The sequence below is a fragment of the Gallus gallus genome, chromosome 1, assembly GCF_016699485.2.
Source record: "Gallus gallus isolate bGalGal1 chromosome 1, bGalGal1.mat.broiler.GRCg7b, whole genome shotgun sequence".
NCBI classification, from domain to species: Eukaryota; Metazoa; Chordata; class Aves; order Galliformes; family Phasianidae; genus Gallus; species Gallus gallus.
Genome location: NC_052532.1, coordinates 181,872,714 through 181,898,315, shown reverse-complemented (window position 1 = coordinate 181,898,315; position 25,602 = coordinate 181,872,714). Strand labels below are relative to the sequence as shown.

At 40.1% G+C, this 25,602-nt stretch overlaps 1 protein-coding gene across 4 annotated transcripts in view; it reads right to left on the bottom strand.

Moving 5' to 3' along the window:
- The window catches only part of PDGFD (platelet derived growth factor D), a 139,919-nt gene that overhangs the window by 19,123 nt on the left and 95,194 nt on the right, over positions 1-25,602 (bottom strand). For all 4 annotated transcript variants that reach the window (XM_015278141.4, NM_001277811.3, XM_015278143.4 and 1 more), the window contains 2 exons: positions 11,362-11,421; positions 6,105-6,306 (listed from right to left, as the gene is read on the bottom strand). In XM_015278141.4, the coding sequence (XP_015133627.1) occupies positions 6,105-6,306; positions 11,362-11,421 (262 nt within the window). The remainder of the gene's footprint in view (positions 1-6,104; positions 6,307-11,361; positions 11,422-25,602) is intronic.

Sequence of the window (25,602 nt, the reverse complement as noted above, 5' to 3'; positions counted from 1 at the left end):
AGACCACGGTTTGCAACCCCCTTTACAAAAAAAGAAAAAAAAATCACATTTTTCTCTGAATCGCTCTCTCTGCTGAAAGCTTTGATATGCATTTTTTCCTGACATGGGATTGTTTTACTGTCTGGAGTCTTTCTATTTCCTCATCCATATAACAATGAGATTTTACAGTACAGTCAGTTTCATGCATCTCTTCACTGCTGTGACTAAAACGTAACCGAGCCTTGGCATGACTGGTGTGAAATCCTGCTGCTTTACTTATCAGGAATTGAAACCACTAGTGTCCTTAATTTAAAACTACAACAAAAAGGTTCTGCAGACTGGATGCAAAGAACTTCAAAGTGTTATTATAGAATGTCTGCATCAGAGATTCAATTTGAAGGCAAGTCAGGCATAAAAAGATGCACCAGAGCAGTAAGATGGATACCTGGGGTACCGTGCTTCCTCCTTCCTTTCCCTTCAGTCATACACTTAAACCCATTCTCATTTCTGATAGCACTAAAGCATGTGCTTACATTGAAACATTGATCCTAATGAGAGTTAAGCACTGAAATCAGAGACTGCAGAGAGATAATACCATGTCTTATTTAGAAGAGACAGCCTTAAAGACTGTAGAAGAGAGAAACCCTGTGCTGCTGGTCACTGATTAATTCTAAAAAGGCAGGCAGTCTGTTAAGGTGTCTGTTAACACAGTAAGTACTCCAAGCTAATGGCCCTAATGCACTCCTATCTCAACATTTTAACTCTCCTTTCATGCATCAGCCACAGACTGGAGCTGAGGTGTAAAGGGATGGCAGGTCCCTCATCACAGTGTTCCTATTCCATTTGTCAAGGCCATCTCTAAACAGCTGCAGACCAGTCAGGCTAATTACGGTAAAATGAAAGAGTGATTCTCTCTGAAAACAATGTTCAGGTACTTGAAAGACAAGAGGGTGACTAGAAACAGCCAGCATAGGTTTGCCAAGGGCAAACTGTGACCAACCAACCAACCTGAAAACTTGCTCTGGTGAGATGACTGTCCTGATGGAGGAGGGGAAAGCAGCTGGTGTTGCCTACCTTGATCTTAGCAACATTTTTGACACAGTAATCTACAGCATCCTTGAAGCCAAACTGCTGAGATCTAAAAGATTAGGTGGAATACGAATTGGGTAGATAATCAGAAGGACAAAGTAGCTTGACCAAGGAATCAGCAATTGCCAAGTACAGCTGTTGCCTAGTTACTACTGGTGTTCCCCAAGTTCCCCAACCTGGGGTCTATACTGCTAAAAATCTGCACTAGTAATCCTTACCATGTTTGCCTGTGCCATTCAATTCTGGAAAATTGTCCTTATGCAGCAGAGTTGTCTTTCAGAGGGATCTCAGCAGGATAGAGAAATATGCAGGCAAGAACCCCATGAGGTTCAGGGACAACAAATGGAAATTCCTGCACCTGACTTGGAGTAACCTCATGCATCAGTCCAGACCAGTAGCACCCTGGCTAAGCAGCAGCACTGCAGAAAAAGACTTGGCATCCTAGTAGGCAGCAGGCTAAATGTGAATCAGCTGTTTGCCCTTGCAGAAAGTGAATGTTCCCCTTCATTAAGCTACTGTGAAACTGCAGCAGGAGTACTGTGTTCGGTTTTGAGCTCCTTCAATGAAAGAGAAGGATCGACAAACTTGGAGCGCAGTGAAGGTGAACAGGATGGTCCACAACAGCCACAGTGAGGCAGGGGAACTGGGTTTGTTTAGTCTGGAGACTGGAGACTACTAACGGGGGTTCTAATATCTCCAGGTATCTAAAAGTGGCTGGAAGGAAGATGGAACCATACTCTTCTTCACAGTGCACAGCAAAAAGAAAAAGGGCAAAAATCAGAAGTTGTAGCAAGTCTGACTTTGGCCTGTTATGAAGGCAATATGGATGTGTGGAGCTAACTAGACTTTGGGATGACACTCAGCACTTTACCATGTTGACAACAAGCCACCTTAAGCATCATCTGCTTATATATACAGAATATAATGCTTAGAATTTCAAGGACATTAATCTGCCTAACTTTCATTGAGGGATTTACCCACATTGCACAGGAAAAAAGAGAAGGGACAGCCCATCCACTGACTGTCCTTGCAGAAATCCGCATTTTCTTGGGTCTTCTGCCGGAGGCAAGCAAACCACTGCCAATTCTTCTAAAATTTCTAACTCCTGTTCTCTTTTTGTCAGCTAAAGAGATGTGTATATTCAAGAGGCCTGCACTCATTCATTTGCCCCTGCTCATACTTTGTGCATCAGTATGAGGTGGAACTGCAGAGTGGCGTGAGCACTGTGCCATGCAGGGGCCCAGAGCTCACTTCCAGATCCATTCATGTCTTGCACCCCTTATGTTCAGCATTCGTACTCCCGTGTGTGCCTGAGCTGTGTCAGGTAGTGCAGAATCACTGTATGAATGGTCAGAGAAATTCAGAGCAGCTCTAACTGCCTGCAGCTATGATGAGGTTGAACCTGAAATGGAAAATTTAGTCCCCGTCATATAGTAAACAGTTAAATCTTCCACTGGTTTAATTACCAGAATACACTAACATTGATGAAATTATTCTTTTTCATATAGAGTGTTGATCAAACCCTGGGGCTTTTAGTCTTCAAAATATGGTCAAGGGTAATCAGCATTCCCCTGCATTGCTTAATGATACTGCAATAAGCAGTTTGTTAAATATACCTGAAAACTCTGGGAGCTGCCCAAATCTTTCTTTTGGGAGCTGGGGAAAAGATGCTGTGATTTGGATTTAATTCAGAATCACAATGCCAAGATGAACCTCCTCAATATGGAAACTATTATTTCAGAAGAATGAGAAATCAGAATTTCAGTGGGATTGTAACTGTCTGCATGAAACAAGGTTCACAATATATGGGCCTATTATAGACTGGCAAACCAATTATCAGCTGTGGTGTGGGTCAAGTTGTGAAAGCAGGCCAAACCATCACTGTCATAAATAGACATAGCTTCATTGAAATCAATGGAATTGAACAGCTTATTCCAGTGATAAATAATATGCTGCAAGTTTCACTAGCTTTTAAAAAAGGTTTAATAAGAAAAGCTTTCACTGCAATGACTTACAATAATGCCACATAAAGCATGAGGGAAAATCTCATTTGTTACAGAGGAGGAAGAATGTGAATGCAGAGCTGAATTACGCTGTGAAATGAAAGAACGTGTGCCATTTGCATGCAACAGACACCTTGGTTCCCAATGGAAGAAGAGAAGAATTATACTGTTTTGGTTTTTTTTTTAGCAGAGGGAATACTTCGTATTAGCAGCTACTCTAGAAGGTATTCCATCTACTCAGAGTATTCACATATGGCATGAGCAAGGTCTGGTGCACTGAAACTTGCTGGCAGCAATCCCAGAACCTTTCGAGGAAGCATACATGGATGTCTGCAGTAATTTATTGGCCACTGTTTGTAAACTCCTGAGAAATGACATTCCTGAGTTCCAACTTTGTTTAACTTCTTGGTAGAGCGCTGCAACAGTGATAATTACAAGATGTTAAGGACATGGCGCTACTTGCTTGATATTGGGAACCTGCTTGGCAATGGATGGCAGAAACATTCCGTTAAGACTTGTGGCCTCATCTTGCTACTCCCCTTCTAGAGAACAGTTTGGCGGTGCTAGCAAGTGCTAATTTATTTAACTTGTAAAGTCACCATTGTAGACAGATGTTATTACAAGAATGTCCCACCTGATTAATTTCTTTTGATAGCCAAAGGCGTCTTGCATACTGTTTCCCAAAAAGAACATGATCTAAGGCAGGTGTAGTCTTGCTCATTACCAGAATGAACCCACATATGTTATGAGGTCTGTTTATGAGAAATGTATTTCTAAAGACGACTCCTTTCTTTATGTAGACATTTGGATCTAATTCTATGATGAGGTACTGAATTTTTTGTCTTACCAAATTACTATGACACTGAGGTCAGCTACAACATATTGGTGTAAAGCAAAAGGAGTTATTTAAGGGATGTACTTTGATAGGACCTGATTTTTTAAGAGTCTGGGATAAGCCTAAGGCTGTAGATGACCCTGCCTTCAGCAGGAAGGTTGGATTAGGCAATCTCCTGATGCTTTCCCACTTCATCTAATCTACGATCCTGTTAGTTTCAGCTTTGCAAAAATACTGTACTTATTGCCTTAATGTTGATTCTTATCTCAGTGGATTACTGAATGGAAAATTAAGAAAAAATACTATTTAAATATCATTTATTATATATTCCTGTCATCAGAATTGTCATTCAGCAATAACACCACTTAAACTCAATTTTCTGGCACAATTTGGTATGAGTAGAGAGTTGGATAGAAGTAAAATCATTAGAGATTCATGTATATAATTTATATGACATGTTCTGAAAATACTGTGAAAGACAAGCAGAGATTACATCAAATTTTTCTAATCTGCTCCATAGCTGTTCTGACTAAGGATAAGGAATAAAATCCAAGCTGGAAGTAGAAACAGAAACGATAGATATCTGAAATAAAGGATGATTTAATCTATTGCTCTCTTTGCTGCAAGGTTATCTCAGCATCTATAAACATTCCCCAGAGATCTACAGTGTTTGTGTTTAAAATATACCAAGCAGTTCCAATTTAAAGACTTGTTAAAACTGTTCCCTGCTCCTGACATCATCCAAGAGCAACCCTTTAATCTTCTCAACAGTTTATGACTAAATAAAAATTCTTAACTGATTTTTTTTAAGAAGTTGATTGTTCTGAGGCACTTTTGTCCAGAGGGCTGCTAACACTCAGGGAGTTCGGTCTTTACTTAGAAGACAAAAGGAAAAAGGAAAAACTGTTACAAAGCTTTTTTTGGTGCTTATTTCTATAGCCAAGACAAAATAAATTTTAACAAAATAAATCAAGAAGTATTAAAATAATAGCTAGAAAAATCTTCATGTTTTTACAATGTTGTGTAAGACAAGATAAATTACATTTAAACTAAATGAAAAAATGACCCCTAAATGAGATCAAATTGATCTCAGAAGCGATGCAGTTGCAGTCAGGTGACATAAGTACAGAACATGGGGAGTTGTGGTTGTCTGAAATTTTTGCTGAGCTAATGTGGAATTAAGTAAGGTGATCCAGCTTTCAATAGTTGGATGCTCAGGGCTTTATCGTAGATTTCTTTGAAATTCTGAGCCAAAATCCAGAGATGGTCACCACATTTGAAAAGCTGCGGCCTAAATTGGCTGCACAGCTAATGTCCTGTACATGCTTGCAATCATTCTGCTGCACCAAGGTCTGCAGGCATGGGAGAACGAACAACTTCAGCACTTACACTCAGGATAGGATGGCCACATGTAAACTGCTCACCAGGAATGCCATTTGGCTTCTGTCAACTCCTGATTCATTCCCAGCAGTGATGTGGGAGAATGACACCTGGCCTGGGCCAAAACTAAGCAGAGACCAAGCTGACAATTTAGGTGATTCTCAATAGTGCTTTTTATTGTTATGGGTTTGCCAGCTTATCATCTCTTTACTTCACCATTTGGTGGATTATTTGAACTAACAGAAGGGAACAAGAAACATAACCCAGAAATGTGTTCTTTGCTCAATTACAGACAAAGATGTTAAGCCATAGTAATGTTTGCTGGCAACATAATGAAAAACAGCAAGATGCTCACATCCTAAAAAACACAGCTGCATGTACAGGTGTCTGCAGCAGATGCCTCCCTAAGCACAATGTGATAAAAGTGATTATTTCTCACTCAACAAAGAACAATCCCAAACAGGGTATTTAACGGAGGATGATAGTGCAGGTAATTAGGAGCCCCATGCCTTACACATAAAGTAATGTTTAAGAGAGTGAAGCTGAGAACCATCTGTAGTTTACACATGGGTCTATGTTTGTGTTTGTGAGCAGTTGTGGGCAGTTTTCTACCTGATTTCTCAGGTGGTTTAACTCAGTAAGGTTTAAACGTCTTATTCCTGGTTGGAACCAATGGCACCTTGCCCTATAGCTCCATAAATAAATAAATCAATAAATAAAGGCAATGGAATGTTATATTTGAACAGGGGACATTTCTAAGAGGAGCAAAGGAATAGCCTGCTTTTCCCACAGAATTTGTACCTTGTGCTTCTTCTTACCTTTGGACTTCCTGTCATGGTAGCTCCTGCCTCGATAATGGTGGCCACTTTCTGTGTACAAATTCTCGAGATCTTCTTTCCAGGAGTCTGGATTAAAGTGTTTAAGCAGATCTTCCACAGTGTCAAATGCAGCAATGGTCTGATCCAGGGCTTCTGCTGTGAGTGTAGGGTCGGTCACTGATGGAGAGGGATAGGAGACCCCCTAAGAGTGACATACATCTCAGTGTACTTGGAAAAATTTCACCACCATACAAAACAATTAACAACAGTCCCGTTTCATTACTGACTGAAACAGCTACTTAGGGCCATCTTTTGAAGTCCTTAGTTGGGTCAGGCTGCGTTATGACTGCATTTTATTTTGCAAGGAGAAGAGACACCAAACTCCCAATGAAATTCAGGAGGAGATGTGGGGAGGGACAGTACTGCTGGACTGACAACTTACACGGTCCTCAAAGGGGATGGTGGTTTGAACGTGTGCCAAGAAATAAGGAAAATGCCTTTTGAAACCACTCGGATGGCCATGACCACAGCACAGAGGTGCCTTACAGTGCTGGGGTGATGCCTTCACTGTTCTCCCATGTCTGTTAGTAAATTTGTAAGAGGCAGTTCAGAAACTGCAGAATAAAAAGACAAAGACAACAACTCTTCTAGATTTTCTGCCCCTGCCCTTGGCCAATTTGGACTACAGATATGGCTTAGTTCAGACTTTAAGAGATGGTTTTTTATTCCCAAGAATTATACGTTATGAAATACTAATGAATGCTAATTCTCCCACTCTTGTATAAAAAAGTAAAACATGCTTAAAGAAATGAAAATATAATATTTGGATCTCACTACTGTAATAATGAATATTAGGATTACCAACATAGTGTTATTGTCACAATAATATAATAATACCAAATAGAATATTAATTGTAAGCAGGAAGGGCCAAGTACCACTTTCTGAGCATATTTGGCTCCCACTACATTTGTGGCATAACTTGACTGCAGAAAAACTGCAGTTATTTCATTTTTACTGGAATTAACCTTAAACTTTTTTCTTAACTGTGATTTAGAAACCCAGTATTCAGAACCCTGATGCCATGTTTTTCCTTGTTGAAACACACTTCATAATATCTGTATAAAATATGCAAAAGAAAAACTAATAATGCACATTTGTTAATTTCTGGAGAACCACAATCAGAATAGTTGTTTTTTCTCCAATAAAATGCATAATATAACACAAGAGTTTTGTTTGGATTTTTGTTTTTTAAGTCAAATTGTTGGGGCAAAACCCTGGAAAATGAAGAAACTCACTTCTGAAAACTCAGCTCTGAAGCAATGTAGTAGAAATATGACATATAAAATTAATGGTCCCCCCCAAATAATTTTTTGCCTGATCTCTCAAGAAAATACATATGTTAAACCATTAATCTTCGTGATTAACTTCACTCAGTTGAGTAGTAATGAAAGGCTCATCTCATCTCATACATTACCCATATGTTTGCAGGACTGAATCCTTCAACAGTTGCTAAAATAATTTTTGAAATAATCATTTGTTTTGTCTTTGCCTGTTAGTTGTATCACAAACTGTATGATCCTTAATATTTCACTGCTTTTGTTTTCTCAAAGTATGGACAGTCCAAATTATTATATACAAGAAAGAGAATAAATTGAAAGCATTACAATAGCATGGTCAAGAAAGCCAGGCTCTACCTTGTTGCTTATAATCAGTAGCACAAGAAGTTTCAGAGGGCCCACTTACACCTGTAGTGCCCTTACAATGCAGTGCTAAGATGCAGTGTAGATGGTTCTGAAAATTCATGCCCTCTGCAGGGGAAGGTACACCTCAAAGCTTCTCTCCTGATTTCTAAGTGGCTTGAAATAGAGACAGCCAAAGAGATGGGAGCCCCGGGAAATGAGAAGCTCCTGCCAGTGAACCACAGCATTGCTATCTACAGTGCTGTCACTGGGCATTGTGCAGTGTGCTAATGCAATCTTTGAGGTTACGAAGGAAAAATGCATCAAAATGCAGCTAGCTTATTGAGAAGAGTGCGTGGCTGGTCTGTGATCACAGCCTGGCCATGAACTGGCCATCCCCACTCCCTTTCAGAAGAGATGAAGGGAGAAGGTGCAAGGATGCTGAAGAATTATCAGCACAAAAAGTGGTTTGCTCTGGCGACCCAGTGGAGCACAGCAAAGAAAATCCAAATGTACGGTCATCCCTGGTATCATTTCATAACACATCTGTGGGTTAGGCTGTGAACTTGCAGCGCATTTCAAACTAACAGGCAGCAGGGATTCCGCATTTTCTTTTCACACAAAAGCCCCTACTCGGGAGATTTGTGCAACCTCGTTTGCTTAAAGAAGAAAGCTTAACTTTTTTCTCAGTGACAGCCAAATGGAGAGGAATTATTGCAACAGCTCAGATAACCTCCTGGCAGCTCTAACATGTGACAGGCCCAAAAGTAACTTCAAAGCTGCCAACCCAACTGCCTCTCTTTTGTCCTGCCAAGAACAAAACACAGGCTACAGAAGAGCTTGGCTCCTTGTAATGTGGCTTCTGAGATAGCATCCAAATAGGACAAGAAGCGGTGAAGAGCAAAGACTTTCTACGTTATTTATTTGTTCTATATTTCTTAAAACACAATTTTAGTTTCACGGGATACAAAAGTATCTTTCCTGTCAGTGCTATTACTCGAAATTTCTACTGCATTTCCCCCATTCTATTATATTTTCTATTTGTACTGCGGAGCTGGCAGGCTTGTCAATGTGCATCACAGTTATTTGTTGGTCGTTATTTGTTGGAAGATGGTATGTTTGGTTGGATAGGGGATGGTGTAGGAAAAACAATGACACTGGAGAAAATGAAGAAACTTGGGTTCTTACACTGGTTTAGCTGTAAGTTTCTGCGGCCATCAGTATTTTAGCTGTAATGTACTGAACTTCTCTGCCTCTAACACACTAACAACAAATATTTATAAATGAGTAGATGTAGAAAATGAATGAAAAAAACCCAAACACCTGGATTACTGTTTGACATATTCCACTATTTATGATGTTAAGGAGGATAATTAACATGGTGTTTAACATATATGTGATCTCATTTTCATAGTTACCTGATGAGGGAGCCCTCGCCTTACATTTTCTAACATATAGAATCATAGAATCGTTTGAGTTGGAAGGGACCCTTAAAGGTCACCTAGTATAACTCCCCTGCAATGAACAGGGACACCTACAGCTTGATCAAGTTGCTTCAAGTCTTGTTCAGCCTGGCTTTGAGTGTCTCCAGGGATGGGGCATCCACCAGCTCTCTGGGCAACAATGCCAGTGCCTTACCACCCTTATTGTAAAAAACTTCTTCCTTATACTCAATAAAAATCTTCCCTTTTTCAGTTTGAAACCATTTCCCCTTGTCCTATCACAACACACCCTACTAAAGAGTCTGTCCCCTTCTATCTTATAGCCACCCTTTAGATACTGAAAGGCTACTATCAGGCATCTTCGGAGCCTTCATTTCTCCAGGCTGATCAGCTCCAGTTCTCTCAGCCTGTCCTTACAGGGAAGTGTTCCATCTCTTGGATCATTTCTGTGGCCTTCCTCTGGATGTGTTCTAACAGGTCCATGTCTCTCCTGTACTGAGGACTCCACATCTGAATGCAGTACTCCAGGTGAAGTCTCATCAGCGCAGAGAAGAGGGACAGAATCACCTCTTGCTTTGCTGGCCACACTTCTTTTGATGGAGCCCAGGATACGTTTGGCATTTTGCTGGCTCATGTCCAACTTGCAATCCACCAGTACTCCCAAGTCCTTTTCAGCAGGGCTATGATTTATCCTTACATACCTCACTTTGTACTGCTAGTGGGGGCTGCCATGACCTTGCACTTGGATCTGTTGAACCTCAAGAGGTTCACCCGGACCCACCTTTCGAGCTAGGTCTCTCTGGATGGCACCCTGTCCTTTGGGCATGACTGCACCACGCAACGTGGTGTCACCTGCAAACAGGCTGAGGGTGCATTTGATTCCACTGTAGCTGTCACTGATGAAGATGTAAAAGACCACTGGTTCCAGCACTGACCCTTGTGGGACACTACATCACTGATCTCCGTCTCATCACTGAGCTGTTCACCACCACTCTCTGGGTATGATCTTGGAACCTCAGCCTACCAAATTTTTAAACAACATATTCTATCAGATAAATTCTTTATTTCAATCCCATGTTAGAACAAAAATTGAGTTTGTATCTTTCAATAGAACAGTCTCTTAATATCTTCCTCTTGGCACAGGGAGAACTCAGATCCGCTGACATTACTACCGAGGACTTTCAACAGAATTAGTTCAAGGTTATCATAGCATTTCATCACAAAGAGCAAGTGGTAGCTGCAAACTCAAGGGCAATTGCAGATGAGATTGGATTAACCTCTTTTAATTTTGGCACTACAGAATTTTCTCTCTGCTCGGTATCTGGCTTAGACACTAATCTGTAGGATTTTACTGTTCTTTTATTTTCTGCTCCTCCAATGGCATCTCCTCTTAACTTCTGAAACAAATGTGTTGTCAGTAAACTCTCTTCCATGAATGTTCCAAACACAGATTTCATTGGTCTCAAATTCTGCTTTGAGCACTCGTGTGTAAGAGGACTGCTCATATGAAGAAGTCTAATGCTACATTACTACTTCTAACAATATGGGCCCACAAATTAAATTTACTTGAGAAATGTGGGAGAGGTTTTTAGCCAATGACACAAATCAAGTGCAATGAGGAGAAAAATAACTATACACCTCCCTTCACTTCCCTTCCCTTTCCCCTTTTCTTCCTTTCGTTTTGCTTTTCCTTTTATTTCCCTTTCCCTTTCCTATTCCTGAACCACATCACTGCTGGATATGGAGACTTTAGATACAGTGTTTTATTACAAAATCTTTAAAAAATCTTATATGAAGAATGAAAAGCTAAATCCCTTTTTCTGTCAGCCTGTTTTTAGTCTTCTATTTAGATCAAGAATGTTTCATAAATGAAAGCTGTACAGAGTTTGTATCTTTTATTTTCATCTTGGCAGGGTGAGTTTGGAAGCAAGAAATCTTTCCCAATGGCTGGTCACAACCGCTGATGGCATACTTTGAATTTTTTCTCCTTAAAAAAACAATGGTTATAAAGCAGGAGTTTGATAATCACTTATTTCATCCTCTGCCAAAGGTGCATACATGGTTCCTCTGTGTAGGCACTATAATAGTGATTTGGATTCAAGCCTATCAATCGAAAATAGAAACAAACTACTTACTGAGACAGAGCTTGTGACTGATTCCCAGTTGGTTTCTGAGGCTGCATGCTGGAAATCATCCTAAAGGGAAAAAAAAAAACACAGGAAAAATCACCATTAAGGCACTGTCCTAAATTAACTACAGAACATAAAAAGTCTCAGCATTCAACATGTCATCTCTGTGAGTTCTATTCCATGAAAGAAGAATTGCCACATATAATTCCTAAACTTTTCCACGGGATAAAGCTACTTTCATTCAGGTTTCTTCCTTCTCACTCTCTATAAATAAGCCCCTTGAAAGCTTGCTGAGGCAATACCAGGTATTATTATTATTTGTAATATGAGACACATTTCTCTTCATAACAGGATCTAATCTGGTCAAGACCATTACATACATCTTCTAATTAGCATTAACCACTTCTATATGTATACAATCAGAGTGCAGTGCTGTTTCCCAAACCGAGCCATTATGGAAAGAATGTGGACATACCTTGGGTACTTAGTTATGGTGAAAAGCAAAGTAAACTAATCCATTTGAAATGCAGTCCCAATCTGACTGTTCTGCTTTTGTTCTTTGTACTGAACAGGATTTGATCATCTGTGCAGAGCACTGAATGACACTTTTCCATTTAGACCAAGGAACATAGCCATTATACATTTACATTAGAAGGATCATATCATAACTCCTCTGGGCATTTATGATTAAGCTGAGCAAGGGAATAGGATTTATATCATCTAACTTTGGATAAAGCAAACATCTAAGATAGTCTTCTTTCCATTTACAGTCAACTAAAACTAGCATTTTTAGGATGCAAATCGTCTGATCTATTCTAGATACCTAATCTGGGATGACATGAATTGAATACTAAAAAATGCTTTTCCTCTCCGTTATCGACAAAGGCAGCCTGAGGTAACAAGCTTACATACAGATGACAGTATTGTACGTAGACATTGATTTGTGGTCAGCTGAATCCCAACTCACTTATCTGACTAGTGATGGGCAATCATTACTTAAATGACTGGCATGGACAGGTAAGGAAAGTGGACTGAAGTGACAGTATACCAAGATTTTCATTTCTAATAATGGAATTCATCATGAATTTAAAGAAGATGGATCAATGTCTGATCTCATTTTACGGCGACTCAGTCTCTGCTATGCACTTAAGTTGACAACTTAGAAAGGAAAAAGAAGACCTGCTATTCAGCTGGTCCAATCTAGACTCAACTCTGCATGGGACCGTATTTATATGCACATATTTGTTATTTATTATGAATTCAAAAGAGAAAAATCATTACATAATCCATGAGTTCATCAATAAATTGTTTTCTTTGTCAAAAAATAACAGTTACTTTTAGACACAAATTTAATGTATCTGTTATTTAACTGTTTTTTGTTTACTATAAAAAGAAATTAATATGTCCTAAAAGACATAAAATTGTTTATTCAATACTATTATTCTTACTCTTCCTTAATATTGTTCCTTTCTCTTGATGAGGCAGCAGAACTATAGTGATTTATTTAGTACTTAAGATTAGTAGAAGTTAAGTAACCCCATCAAACTGTAGTGTCCCCACATGATCACTGAAACCGCAGGGCTATTAAAACATTAATAATTACAGTGGTCATTTTCTTCTGCAAATACAGAAGCAAAAGGTTATTGGAAAATTATTTCATGCAAGCATTTTATAATGAGTAAACAGATCAACAAATGCTATGATCAGGTCATAAATAATTCAGGAGTGATGGGTTACCTTGGCCAAATTTTCTATAAATTTGATTGCCCAGTTATTGACAAGCAATGCTTTGAAGTGCATAGAAATGGATTTAAAAAGCTCATGGATCCTCTGGTTGTAGTTGCCAGTTGCAAAACTTGGAAATCATTTCCTATCTGTCATTAACTTCCATTTATCATTTCCAGAAAAAAGTGGCATTGAGTCCTGAAGCATTATTTTAAAACAGGAACAATCTGCCTCATTGAATGCCTGGAGACAAGATTGCAGACAAGGAATAATTTTGTGTTTGAAGTGACGGCCCCCTTGTGCTATCTAATTGTAGACATCAAAGCTGTTTCTTTAGTCTATGCTTCTTTGAGATGGCTGATGACATGGAGCCCCTCCAACACCCTGAGATAGGCAGGTGGTACACATGCCTCTTGGATCTCAAACCTGATGACTGCGTATTTTGATTCTGTGATTATATTTCATCTGCATAAACTATTCACAACTAGATGGCTTTGTTCCACCATCACTTAAGGCAGCTGCAGTCATTTTTGGCTTCTTAGAGCTTTCAACTTCTACAGTTTGAAAATTATTATTATCTATGGCTTCTGCTTGCAGCTATTTCAAGTAATGATATCAATGCGGTTCTCATCATTGCAAAACTCTCTCTTTTTTTCTCACCTAAAAAATTTCTCACATCTATTTTCACTGCTTTCTATTCAGCTCATACTACCTTGCTTATGTGAATTTGCATATGATCGCTTGGCTTTGTTCTCTTCTGTACTTAAAATGCCATTATAAACTTCAGTTAAAACATTAAAAAAAGTCCATCTTTTTAAACTGAATACTGAAACAACAGAGCGGCAATAATTTGGCTACAGCACCCTGAAGACAACACTTTTGTTCATATGTGCATCATGGTAACATAGCACTATACGAGCCTTCACCAAAGCATTGCAATTACTGTTCTACAAGCAGCAAAACTACAGGGCTTTCATTTATCTTCTTACAGAAGCTATTTTTACTGCAGAAAGCTGGCTTTCATACCTCAGCTTCCAAAACTACACCTCAGGAAGCGAAACCCTCAACATGCCCTCAGAGTGATATATGTATGGACACTGACGTATTGTCCGTGGATCTGTTTCAGACAAAGATAAGCTACTCTCTTCCTCACAGACTGACATTGTTTGCACTTTGTATTTAAGCACTGATCTCAGTAAGTGAGATGGAGATATGGGCAATACTTTGCTTCTCTAGAAGCTTCTCTAGAAGTGGAGACTGTGAGGCCGAATGGCCGCGATCAAGGATACATGAGACTTCAGATAGATACCATTGGCTGCTCAGGAGCTGTGAGGCTCAAGCCATGGGGTTTGCAGGGTCAGTGGGAAGACATGAGGAAGATGCCAGGGATGAGGCTGGGCCTGTCGGAAGCCTACCAGACTGTAAAGCATGCTGTCCTTTGCTGTACCACAAATCCAGCAACAAGAGTCCTCAGAGCCATGCTGAACTGCAGTCTGGTCCTCAAGTTACAAATAAGAAGCACTTTCTAGCATTTCTGCAGTCCTTGATTTTTTACACGCTTTATCGCTGTAATCCAGTCTTTTGTCATGCTGGTGCTGGAGGTCTTACCAGGTGTGGTGCCTGAGATAGGCCACAACCGCAACAGCACAGGCACAGCACTGGCAGCTCTCCCTCCAGATAAGGGAAGCAGCCCCACATCTCTGTAAACTCATCGCTTGTCACAATCTGCAGGCCCTGGGGCTAACTAGATTTAGTAAAAGCTTTTTTCTTTTAGGAAATTAAGGAACTAAGGAAACTAGGGAATGATGAGCATAACAAAGGAAAAAATAGAATAGAGAAGCTGAAAATGCTGAGCTGTACAGCTCTACGCGCAGTTCATTCGTAGTATTTAGATGTCAGCTTCAAACCACATAACAGAGGAGCATCTAGATGTTTGCAGAGTAACAGTGCTAAAGGATATGCTCAGCCACAAAGCAGGTTCTGCAAAACCAAATGAGACCAAAATGGAGCATATTCAAGGAGTTCCAGAGCAGAAACAGAAAGAAATCAGGATCTTTCACTAAAGCATAAAACTGAATGGCTGGGATAGGGGAAGCCCTGTAAGAAAAAATAGGGTAAATTAAGAAGAGATGAAATTATCCGAACATTAAAATCAATAAGAGAAAAATCGATGGCAGCTATTTTAAAACAATACTCAAAATGCATTTATTGCATTCAGGGCTGTGAGCAGACAGGTAGCTGATATGCAGACAAGCTTGCAATTGTAGTTATATCAAATTACTCTAACAAACTGCAATAAGGTCTTTCTTTTTTTCTTCCCCCCCCCCCCCCCCCCCCTATAATAAGCATTAATGCCATTATTTTCTCTGAACACTGAAATTTACTGGTGTTAGACTTTATACAGAAAGCAACAGATGTTTCTAGCAAATAAAACACAAACTCAATATACACTGTGTAACAGCAGCAGTGTTAGGACAAGTAATGGGCAAAACAAAAGTCATAGTTCCATTAAAGATAATACTGTTACATATACTCAGGTTTCTACACCTCCACTGGTTCATTATAATTTCCCATGCAGTGTTTTAGTCCAATTTCTATTCTTAAATAAAAATATAAAGATGTATACTTTGAAATACCTTCACTGTGTTTTCAATCCATCACATTATGAGGTTTTAACTTTCCTATCAGAATGGTATTTATTATCACTTTTCCTGAAGGATACCTCTTTTCCTGCAGCAGGCTGCTCATTGGGAATGGATAGGATGCATTTTTCTTATCTACAGTGATGGCCAAATCACCACTCCATAAAATTCTGGTGTCTGGGCTTTAAAATAAAAGATGCTGAATTTGGAAAGGGTAAAACAATGATTATTTGAAATGTAGAAATCATGCTGTACAGTAGAACACTGAGGAGGCCGGTGTCTTACAAGTTCAGAGCTCACTTAACCTGGTCTCTCCAGGTAACAACCTGTAGTTAGCTCCAAGAGGTCATTACCAATGATAACATGGTCTTTTCTTTAGCAGTGCAAGAGTTTAACAAAATCAGGTAGCTGTAATCAGAACTGTGACTCAGAGGGCTGAAGCACCTCCCCTGCGAGGACAGGATGAGAGTTGTGGCACTTCAGCCTGGAGAAGGCTCCAAGGAGACCTCATAGTGGCCTTCCAGTACTTGAAGGGGGCCTACAGGAAAGCTGGGGAGGAACTTTTTATAAGGGCATGTGGCAATAGGATGAGGGCAAACAGCTTTAAACTGGAAGAGGTTAGATTCAGACAAAATCAGAAAGAAATTATTTACTGTGAGGGTAGTGAGACACTGGAACAGCTTGCCCAGAGAGGCTGTGGATGCCCCCTCCCTGGAGGTATTCAAGGCCAGGCTGGATGGGGCTGTGAGCAACGTAGTCTAGTGGGAGATGTCCCTTCCTATAGAGGGGGGTTGTAACTAGGTGACCTTAAAGGTCCCTTCCAGCCCCAACCATTCTATGACTGTGACTCTAATCTGAAGCCAGTCATATTCAAGTTGGAAGTACAATCGTATGTTACCTCTGATGGAAACTATTACTGGAACAGATAAGAAATGAACAAATGAATTTAACTTCATAGAATTTTCCTTTCTGTTTCTTGGTGTAGTCCTATAAGGCATGCCATCCACAACACCGCTGCTCTGAGGTCAGTAACAAAAGGTAGGTCAGACAGCCACCACCAACTGTCTGATCCCAAGCATGAGACTATGATCCTTGCCCTTTAAAAGAAGGCATAAATTAGTTTCTGAGGCCCAATTGCCACTACGTATCAGTGGTACAACCTTATCAGTTATGACTAGTTAACACTAGTGCAAAATGACATATAAAATCACTCTTGATTTGCTCTGACACATTTATTGCTTATAACTGAGCACGAAGCATAAGATGCTTAAAATTTCAAAGTGTAAGTCTGTAATAATGATTTAGGTTAACTGCAGTTTGATACATTTAAAGTAAAAGTAAGACAGAAGCAGAAAAAATACATTTAAAGATGTTCGATCAATACTTCTTTTCATCCTTCACCTAGTTTTGGAATTAAACATTGTTGGTTGTATAGCATGACAGTGGCCAAGACCCTGACATTTAAATGATCCTTCTAAAAGGTCAGACAGTACTCACTGAAACGAGACAATAAATGTGCCTTTGAAAAATCAGATGTCACCCAGCATTAAGCTGCCCATGAGTACCCCATGTGATGCATACACCCATGAGGGAGCGCACGGGACTTTGCCATGCTGCACAAAGCATGCATTAGCTTTGATTTCCCTTTCACCACAAAGGCTTATCCTTAGATGTCTATGTACGTAGGATTCTGTTTGTTAGTAGCAAATCCAGTGCTGCAGTTAGGCAAAATATAAATTAATACAAATTCACTGCAAATTTCTGCAGTTCCCCCTTCATCATTTTTACCAGAATAGTCAATTTTACCACGGCATTTATATACTAGGATGCACAGCTTGACACAATCTTCCACATCGCCTCTTCCAAACCTTAATGATTTCAAGCAGATCCATCATCATCAGTAGCTCAGTTCATTTTGAACCTAGTAAGGTTTTCTGTCCTCTTTCAAGCTCCTCAGATTGGATGGCTGTCTCCAAGCTAAATTTATCTTTACTGCACTTACAGAAGTGCCAGCTTTGTCCTTTTCTTCCTCTCTGGAGTGTTCCTCCTGCAGTGCTTCTGAAGAGATGTTTTATCTCCTCTCAGCATCCGTTTTATTACGCTAAGCAAGCCAAGTTGTCTTGGCCCTCACTAAGAAATGTCTTCTTCTCCCCTGACTGTCCTGTGGCCGTTCCCTGAGCACAGTCCAAGAAAGATGTGTTTGCCCTGTGTTATGGGGACTGCAGAAAGTATCCCAGAAAAGTGCAACTGCTGCCTCATTAGTACTTCTATGCCTAGTACACCCACAGATATTCTTCCCCCAGTTATGCTAACTAGTGAGATACCATTTAGCAACTAACATTATTATTAATCTCTGAGTGACCTCCTTCATCTTTTCTTGACGGTTGCATTTCACTGCAAACCAGCTCTCTGGTGTTCAAGGTCACCCAGTATTCCTCTTGATATTCTGATTTTCCAGTTCATGGGCAATGCACTTTAGCTCTGTGTGTGCTGCAAAATTCATTAACACACTACAGTGACAGGTTGTGCTCTTGTCCTTCGGGCCAAAAATAAAACTGATCACAAGACCAACCCTTTAGAAACTCCCATTAGTGAGCTCTCCCTTGATGGATAATCCCTCTTGTATTACAGCAAACTGTATCCTCTTCAACTGCCTTGTGGCTCTTTTATTAATTGCCATCTCCTGTTAATTGCCACCTCCTCCAGTTAAGTGACTGTCTTCTGTGCAGTGCCAGGTGAGATCCTCCTCTGAAGTCCGGTTAGTTTTGTTGTGCAGAACTTCCTTCCTCTCAGACTATTCTTCAGGCCTCACAGGAGCTCCTTTAATAAACAGATGTGGAATTTTTCTATTTTCCTGTACTTTTAACTACATTCTCCAGTGCCAAGCACTCTGTAAGCTATCTAGGTCAGACTAATGAGCGTGCAGTAGCCCTGGCCACTCTCTTCCCATTGATGCTATATAGTTTTCTACATTTGCTATAACCACAAGAGCCCATGTTCACCATATCTCGCTCTAGGGATGCAACCGAGGTGTGTGAAGTTAATAGCGTGGCTGCTCCCTGTGCTCTTTGTATTGTGTAGAAAGAGAGACTAGCTGCTAGCAGCAATTCTTTGTGCCTCACGCAGGCAGTCCGCAGTGCCCATCTCTGGTGTTCAAGTGCACCTGGACACAGTACTGGCCCAATTTAAGAATATTCTGGTCCCTCTGTGGTGCCCTATGGGGGAACAGCTGTGGGGAGTGGATGGTGTAATGGAGCTGAAAGGTGAGCAAGAGATTGGGCAGAAGTGTCCCCAGGAGCTGCAAACTTCCAGCTTGGAGTCCAGCGCCCTTGAGAAGAGGACCTTGGTGAACTTCTGTTATGCTGACTGGCAGGGCTTTTGGAAGCAGCTCCCTGGTAATAGGGGAATCTGCCCTGAGCAAAACTGAGAAAGCTGTCACTCTGCTTGCCCTGAGGTGTCCAGGTGGGCGAAAAAGTCCTCCAGAGTTAACAGAAGGCAGAGACAGCTGGTTATTTCGGGTTCTTCTTGTTGGCATGACTTATCCTAAAGGGGAATGTGCTGCAGGGCCCCGGTGCATTATAAGACGGAAAGGGGATAGCTATTCATTTTCTTTCTTTCCACTTGGGTTTCTACCTGTTTTTATAGATTTATGCACATTGTATAGTCACTCAAAAATAATCATTAACAAAAACAACCTAATTTCATTTAATATTCCAAGTTTCCCGTTGTTCTATGAGATGGATCTGCTAAGGGCTCTGATATGCACAGTCACATTTGTAGACGAGGGGTGGGAGAAAAAGCCAGGGGAATAATAACGATGATGAAAAACTCAAATGGAGCTAAGCAAATTTAATTCCAAAGCTGAGGAGACAGTGTAAAAAGGTACCAGAGGGGACCTTAGCTGTCCTCGCAGCAATCCCGGCCTATTGATTTTTTGTGAAAGATCCATTTGTTTCTGAGCTCTCTCCCAGAGGATGCTGTTAAATTCTGCAGTAAGCATGCAGCAGCAGCATGTGTTGTGTTTCACAGATAATGCAAAGCAAAACAATTTGTTCACCCTCCTGACTTTACTGGAAGGCACTGCATTTTTTAGGACAACATAAAAGGACTTCTATATAAAGTTTCTAAGATGATAAGAGCAATCATAAAAATAGCAAGAATACATAATCTCTGAGGAATACAAGAACCAATTTCTCTTAGCTTTTCCAGGTTTTTGATGGGATCAAAAGCAGCTGATTAATTTGAATAGCAAAGGGTACCATTTACTTGGAATTGCTTTTAATTTTGGCCTAATAGTAAGGAAAACTTTTCAGACTGGGCTTTCAGACTCAAATCTATCGTACAGAATGACACTGCTGTTCAAGCTAAATACCATTACCTTGGGTAGAGTCATGCTTCTCATTTCTTTTATGCACCATTCTTCTGAACATCTATTATAGATAATACTGTGAATGAAGACCAGATAAAAAGGAAACATCTTCATCTTGCCCCTTTTTGTAAGCAACCTAACTAAAGAAACAGATCTTATCAGTTCTGGAATTTGTTTACCAGTTTGGGAATTTCTTCCAAAACATGGAACTGAGGTCACAGTCTCAGAACCAGCAAGGTTTGTACTGGGTCAGCATTACTGCATGACACACTGTTATTTAAGTTCAAACTGAATACAAGAGTAACTAAGTAGACTAAGGCTGGCTGTAGAATTACAGTAGGCTAAATATTCTTAAAGCAATGGAAATTTAGAGGAACAGTTTATTTCAGTTTAATGCTAATGACCCAGAAAATGTCACAGAAATTGAAGCTGGAAAAAAACATTAGAAGTTGGAAAAAAAAAAAAAAATAGGTCTTTTACAGACCATTTAATACAATGAAATATTCCAGGACTACCAGAGGTCAGGAGCAGAGGTAGGAAAGAAAAATAAGCTTTCATTTAGAAGAATGTAAATGGAAAAAAAAAAAGGTCTAAACCAGAAATCATATTTGATGTCACAGACAGACTCAGAAAGGAACAAGTGCCAAAAGCCTGGGCAGAAAAAAGAGGAACAACATGAAACTAATCTGCAAGTAATTTGGTAGCGTGGCAGGCAAGGTGACACATAGGGATACTGCAAGAATGTGGGGAGCAGGCTTTCCTCACATCCAGGGGATATCAAAACTCCCCAGATCACACCTTCCAGGGTCTATGGGGAGAGGTGGGTCCTCTCCTCACTGCTGGGGTGCGGGTGAGCATTTGCATATCCTCTGGCCATGGGCAGGGCTGTGCTTAGAAGACCTGTGGGCACCAGTGGCTTCACTAGAAAACAGTGATGTTCTCCACACAGCAGGCACAAGCAGTCAATTTTAACCATTCTAGATTTGGTATCAGTATCAAAAAAATTGGAAATTGCTTTGTTGTCTTATCTGTGAGGATGTCAAGGTGGCTCCAACATCGCCGCCTTGCAGTGCTGGGTCTGAGCAGGCCAGGCTTTGGGGTCCTTCACCTCCTTCAGCAATGCAGGCTTACAGGGAGAAAACACCAGGAGAGTGGACTCTGATCTGTGGTTTAAAAACTTGAGTCTCTCCTGAATACCAGACAGCATTTTTCACTGGACCTAAACTACACTCTGAGCTTTTATTACTGGTCCTAATTCAGCTCTCTCATCCATCCTGCCTGCTGTTGTTTGGGATGACAAACCCTCCTGAACAAGCCACAGTTCCACCAGAACATCAGCATCTGTGCAAGCCTCCAGATGTCACGTGCTGGCATTACAAGCTTTTTCTCTGCTTTTGATCTCTTTTGTAATGTACCTGGAAGATGTTCCCTAATTAGTATGGAGCTAGCAATGCCAGTGGACAAGGCTGCTGCTAAGACAGCAAAGCAGGCTGTTTACTTTCATATCTTCGTTATGAAGATAAACTATAAAGTGAGTGGAGTGTCCTGTTTTCTTCCTCCTTGTATTATCTGCTCTGACCATTCATCTTTTTTTGTTTGTTTGTTTGTTTTGTTTTTCATCAGAGCTAAATAATGTTTTTTTTTTTTTCCTGTATAAACTCATAGATGCCACTGACTGTAACTCATTACAGAAAAGACCAATCTCCTCATGAGAACTTTTGGGCTGCATTTACATTAGTATATAAAATGAGGTAGTGATCCATGAGAAACGGTCTGCGTGTTGGAAGCAGCCCAGTATCTGTGCTAGCTCCCAAACTAACCATGCTAAAAATGTGAGACTGCAAAAAAAAAAAACACCTGTCCTTATGCTTTGGCTCATGACTAGAATGTTTGATTGGTTACTGTATAGTCGTTGCTGACAATTTGGGATACGAGGACTTCCTTATTAGAGGGTCTGAACCTGCAAGAGTTTGCACTGAGGTCTCATTCTATGACTGATGGGTGGTGGGCTTCAGCGGTGCCTGGTATCAAGAATATGCAATGAGAAAGTATGCTGTCTGATTTCTACAGCTGAAGAAAAACTCTACAGAGTGGTTTTTATCATACATCAACTAAATACAAAGGGACATTAATATTAATTAAAAATAAGCATTTATGTATCTGCCAAGTTCAGAAATATTAGAAAAAAAAAAGGCTACTGCAACTTAAAAACAGAAGGGGATGTGACAAATAAAGTTTGCCTGCCACAAAACACCTATTTGAGTATTTAAAACATTTCCTCAAACAAAAAATATTAAGATGAAAAAAATATATATATATGTTGTCAGGGTTCAGAGAAAACTGGATGTTATTTGATTCTGCTGAAATGACCTCACAATATGATTGAAAAATTCCCCAGATGTAAAAATTATTTTTCTGTTCCAGTGCTGCAGATGAGTTGCAAAATCTGACCTGTGCAGTTACTGGTCAGAACATTTCTAATTAAGCACTGACTTGTCATCAAACTGACAATAGAGGAAAACAGAACTGCAGTCTTCTTGGTATTACAAAACTTAGGAAACGTGATAAATGTTTTTTGTTTTGTGTGACCTGTATGTTCAAAATCAGTTCAGCATGGATAGAAACACGTGGTCTGGGAAACAGAATTGTAGGCAAAAGAGTATGATAACTCAAGCACTTGATCTGAGGAGATGTTTAGTGCAGTAGCACACAGCTCACTATCAGACAGTTTATTTTATGTAACTTTTTTTTTTAAAATAAGATTTATCTCATCAAGTTTAAAGTGAATAGGAACTCTGCAACTAATAAAAGATGAGTGTGAATATGCATATGTAAGGAAAAATCAGAAACAGTCTGTGACACATCTGTCATCTACACTGTTATGAAGATATGTATGGACTTTTATAAAGTGCTTGGAGTGAAACAGAAGGCTGCAAATTTAATACAGAAGTATGTATTAAAAAATCTAAATCAGATTTATGCAGTGCTATGACTGTCTTTGGAAAAATTTTGCATAGCATGAAGGTCATTTGAGCTAAAAGCAATGTGCTGAGCACAGAAGAGTGCAGGCTTGCATGCACAGGGGCTTCTTCAGCACAGGGGAAGGAATTTTTCTGATGACCTGTGCCTGGAATTGCAGAGTCAGATTGAGACTAAAAATTGTTAAAAAGAACTGTAGAGATTGCAAGAGCTCCAGTTACAATGCATCCCAAGGAGGAAAAATGGTAAAAGAATAGCTACTGGCCATTTCCCAGTCACCAGACTCGTGCAAGAAGCAAAAAGCTTTGTGGCTCGGCATGTTCTGAAGCCAAGGTTTGCTGTTTCATCTTCTTGGTTTGGAATCTGGAAATGCTGTTCTCCATTTTGTAGTCAGACAGTTTCTTAAATTAGAGAGTATCTCAGGTAAGTCTGGCACATAAACAAACATCCAAACAGAAGAGTGCTGCTGACAAAGCCCTTTGTTTAACAATCTGGCAATGCAGCCCACCTTGCTGGTCCAGAATCCCTGACTGCAAACAGGAACAACACAGGATGCCTCTGTAGTGTCTTGCCGAAGTTAAGCTCATGGCATTGCATTCCACAAAGGATCTGTGTGCCTCTCTTCCAGGTGGGGAAATCAGAGCTGTGAGGTGCTTGGGCCTGCAGGGCCTGGCCCAGAGCCGCCACCATAAGGTTCATGAGAGAAGCAGGCAGCAGCCAAGTCTGCCAGCAGCACAAAAATAATCCAATAAAAAAGCATGTCCGTCTTCGTGAGGGCGTGGAAATCTCAAAAATACTATCTCAGTCCAGCAAGGGGAAAGTTTACCCTGGAGAAATGCAGCCTAATGTCTTTCTAAATTAAAAGCCGAGCAGGAAGATAAACCTAGGAAACTGTGGAGTTCAAAGACAGACTGTGCTAACAGAGGAAAACACACTAAAAGACATTCCCAGTATCACAGCAACCAAGTCGGCCACAGTCATACAGACCTGGCTACGCATGGTTTCAGGTGACACTGTTTACATAGACAGCCTTAGAAACTTTTCTTTTGCCCAAGGAGACTGTGGATGCCCCATCCCTGGAGGCATTCAAGGCCAGGATGGATGTGGCTGTGGGCAGCCTGGTCTGGTGGTTGGTGACCCTGCACATAGAAGGGGGGTTGAAACTCAATGATCATTGTAGTCCTTTCCAACCCAGGCCATTCTATGATTCTATGATTCTGTGATGAAACACTTGAACCACCAGATTCAGTTCCCTTCAGTATCGTAGAGATGCTGTAAAAAGCTGAGAAATGGTGGAGGAGTTTTGAAAAAAACATTAAAAAAACTGTTTGGATTGGATAGCCTGAATTTTTTTTGAAAGATTAAAAGCTGAAGATGGTTGTTACTGCTTGACTAAGCAATAAACAAAGAAGTGTGAAAGCACTCTACAAAGATCTGAAACAGACGGACACCCATGACAGACAAAACAGATTTCTTAATCATAAATTAGGAAGGAATGTAATTGTATGAAATGGCATTGCCTTTGAAAAGAGGATAGTAAAACTGATTATCAAAAAAAAAAAAAAAAAAGTCTTTTGGACAGTGATTTATTAGTCTATGGTTAAATCTCCCACAAGGAATGCTCCTACGCTTGTTATGTGAAAAAATGGCAACAGATGAACAACTGGTACACTTACAAAGCAGAAAATTCTTGTCCTTAGAGAAAAATGGGCCAAATGACTTCATCTCTCTAAATTCTCAGATTGTATGTTTGGCTGCATCACATAATACTGAATATTAACAAAAGAAGCCTATAACCTCTTCTAAATTTAGACGTGGAAACCTTAAAATGCATTAGTATCATTTGATCCAGGACTTTAAGTATTTTCCAGTGATTACAGCTGTTGCAACAACCAAGGCAAGGATTTATTCTGCAAGCAATTAAATAAGCATCATACACAATGCTTTGTTTCCTCTGGTTTGCCAAAAATGACAAAAACACAGTGAACTAAGTGTTTCTAAGGCTAAAACAGACCTCCAATGCAAACTTGGGCTAGACCAGTACAAAAGCAAGATTGTGCTGCCAGGCTTTGTAAAATAATATTGACACATGGCTGCATAAATAATATTAGTGTAATAGGAAACATAAAGTTGAGCCTAGGAGCCCACCTCTACAAGACATGCAACGTGAAGGGATGGAAGTCTTGTTTCGAATTAGAAGAAAACTGCAATTAACATTTGTTGTGCAGTGCTTTCACGGGTTCTTCAGTGTAGGTTGGAGGTCTAGCACATTTCAATTCACCAGTCACTTTCACTGGAGCTTTGTCAGAAGGAAAGTCTGAAAGCAGACTGCCTTTCTACTCTTCCCCAACAGAATCAGCTCACACAGAAGTTAAACTGCACCTTCAGCTTCTGTGCAAAAGCTGATCAGAAACTGACCAACAGGAAACATAGTCTGGGAAGAACACGCCATTTACTTTTCCCTTGCAGCCAGACCAGAGTTACTTAACAACTCTTCACAGCACTGGTAAACAAGGCCAGTGTCTAATTAAT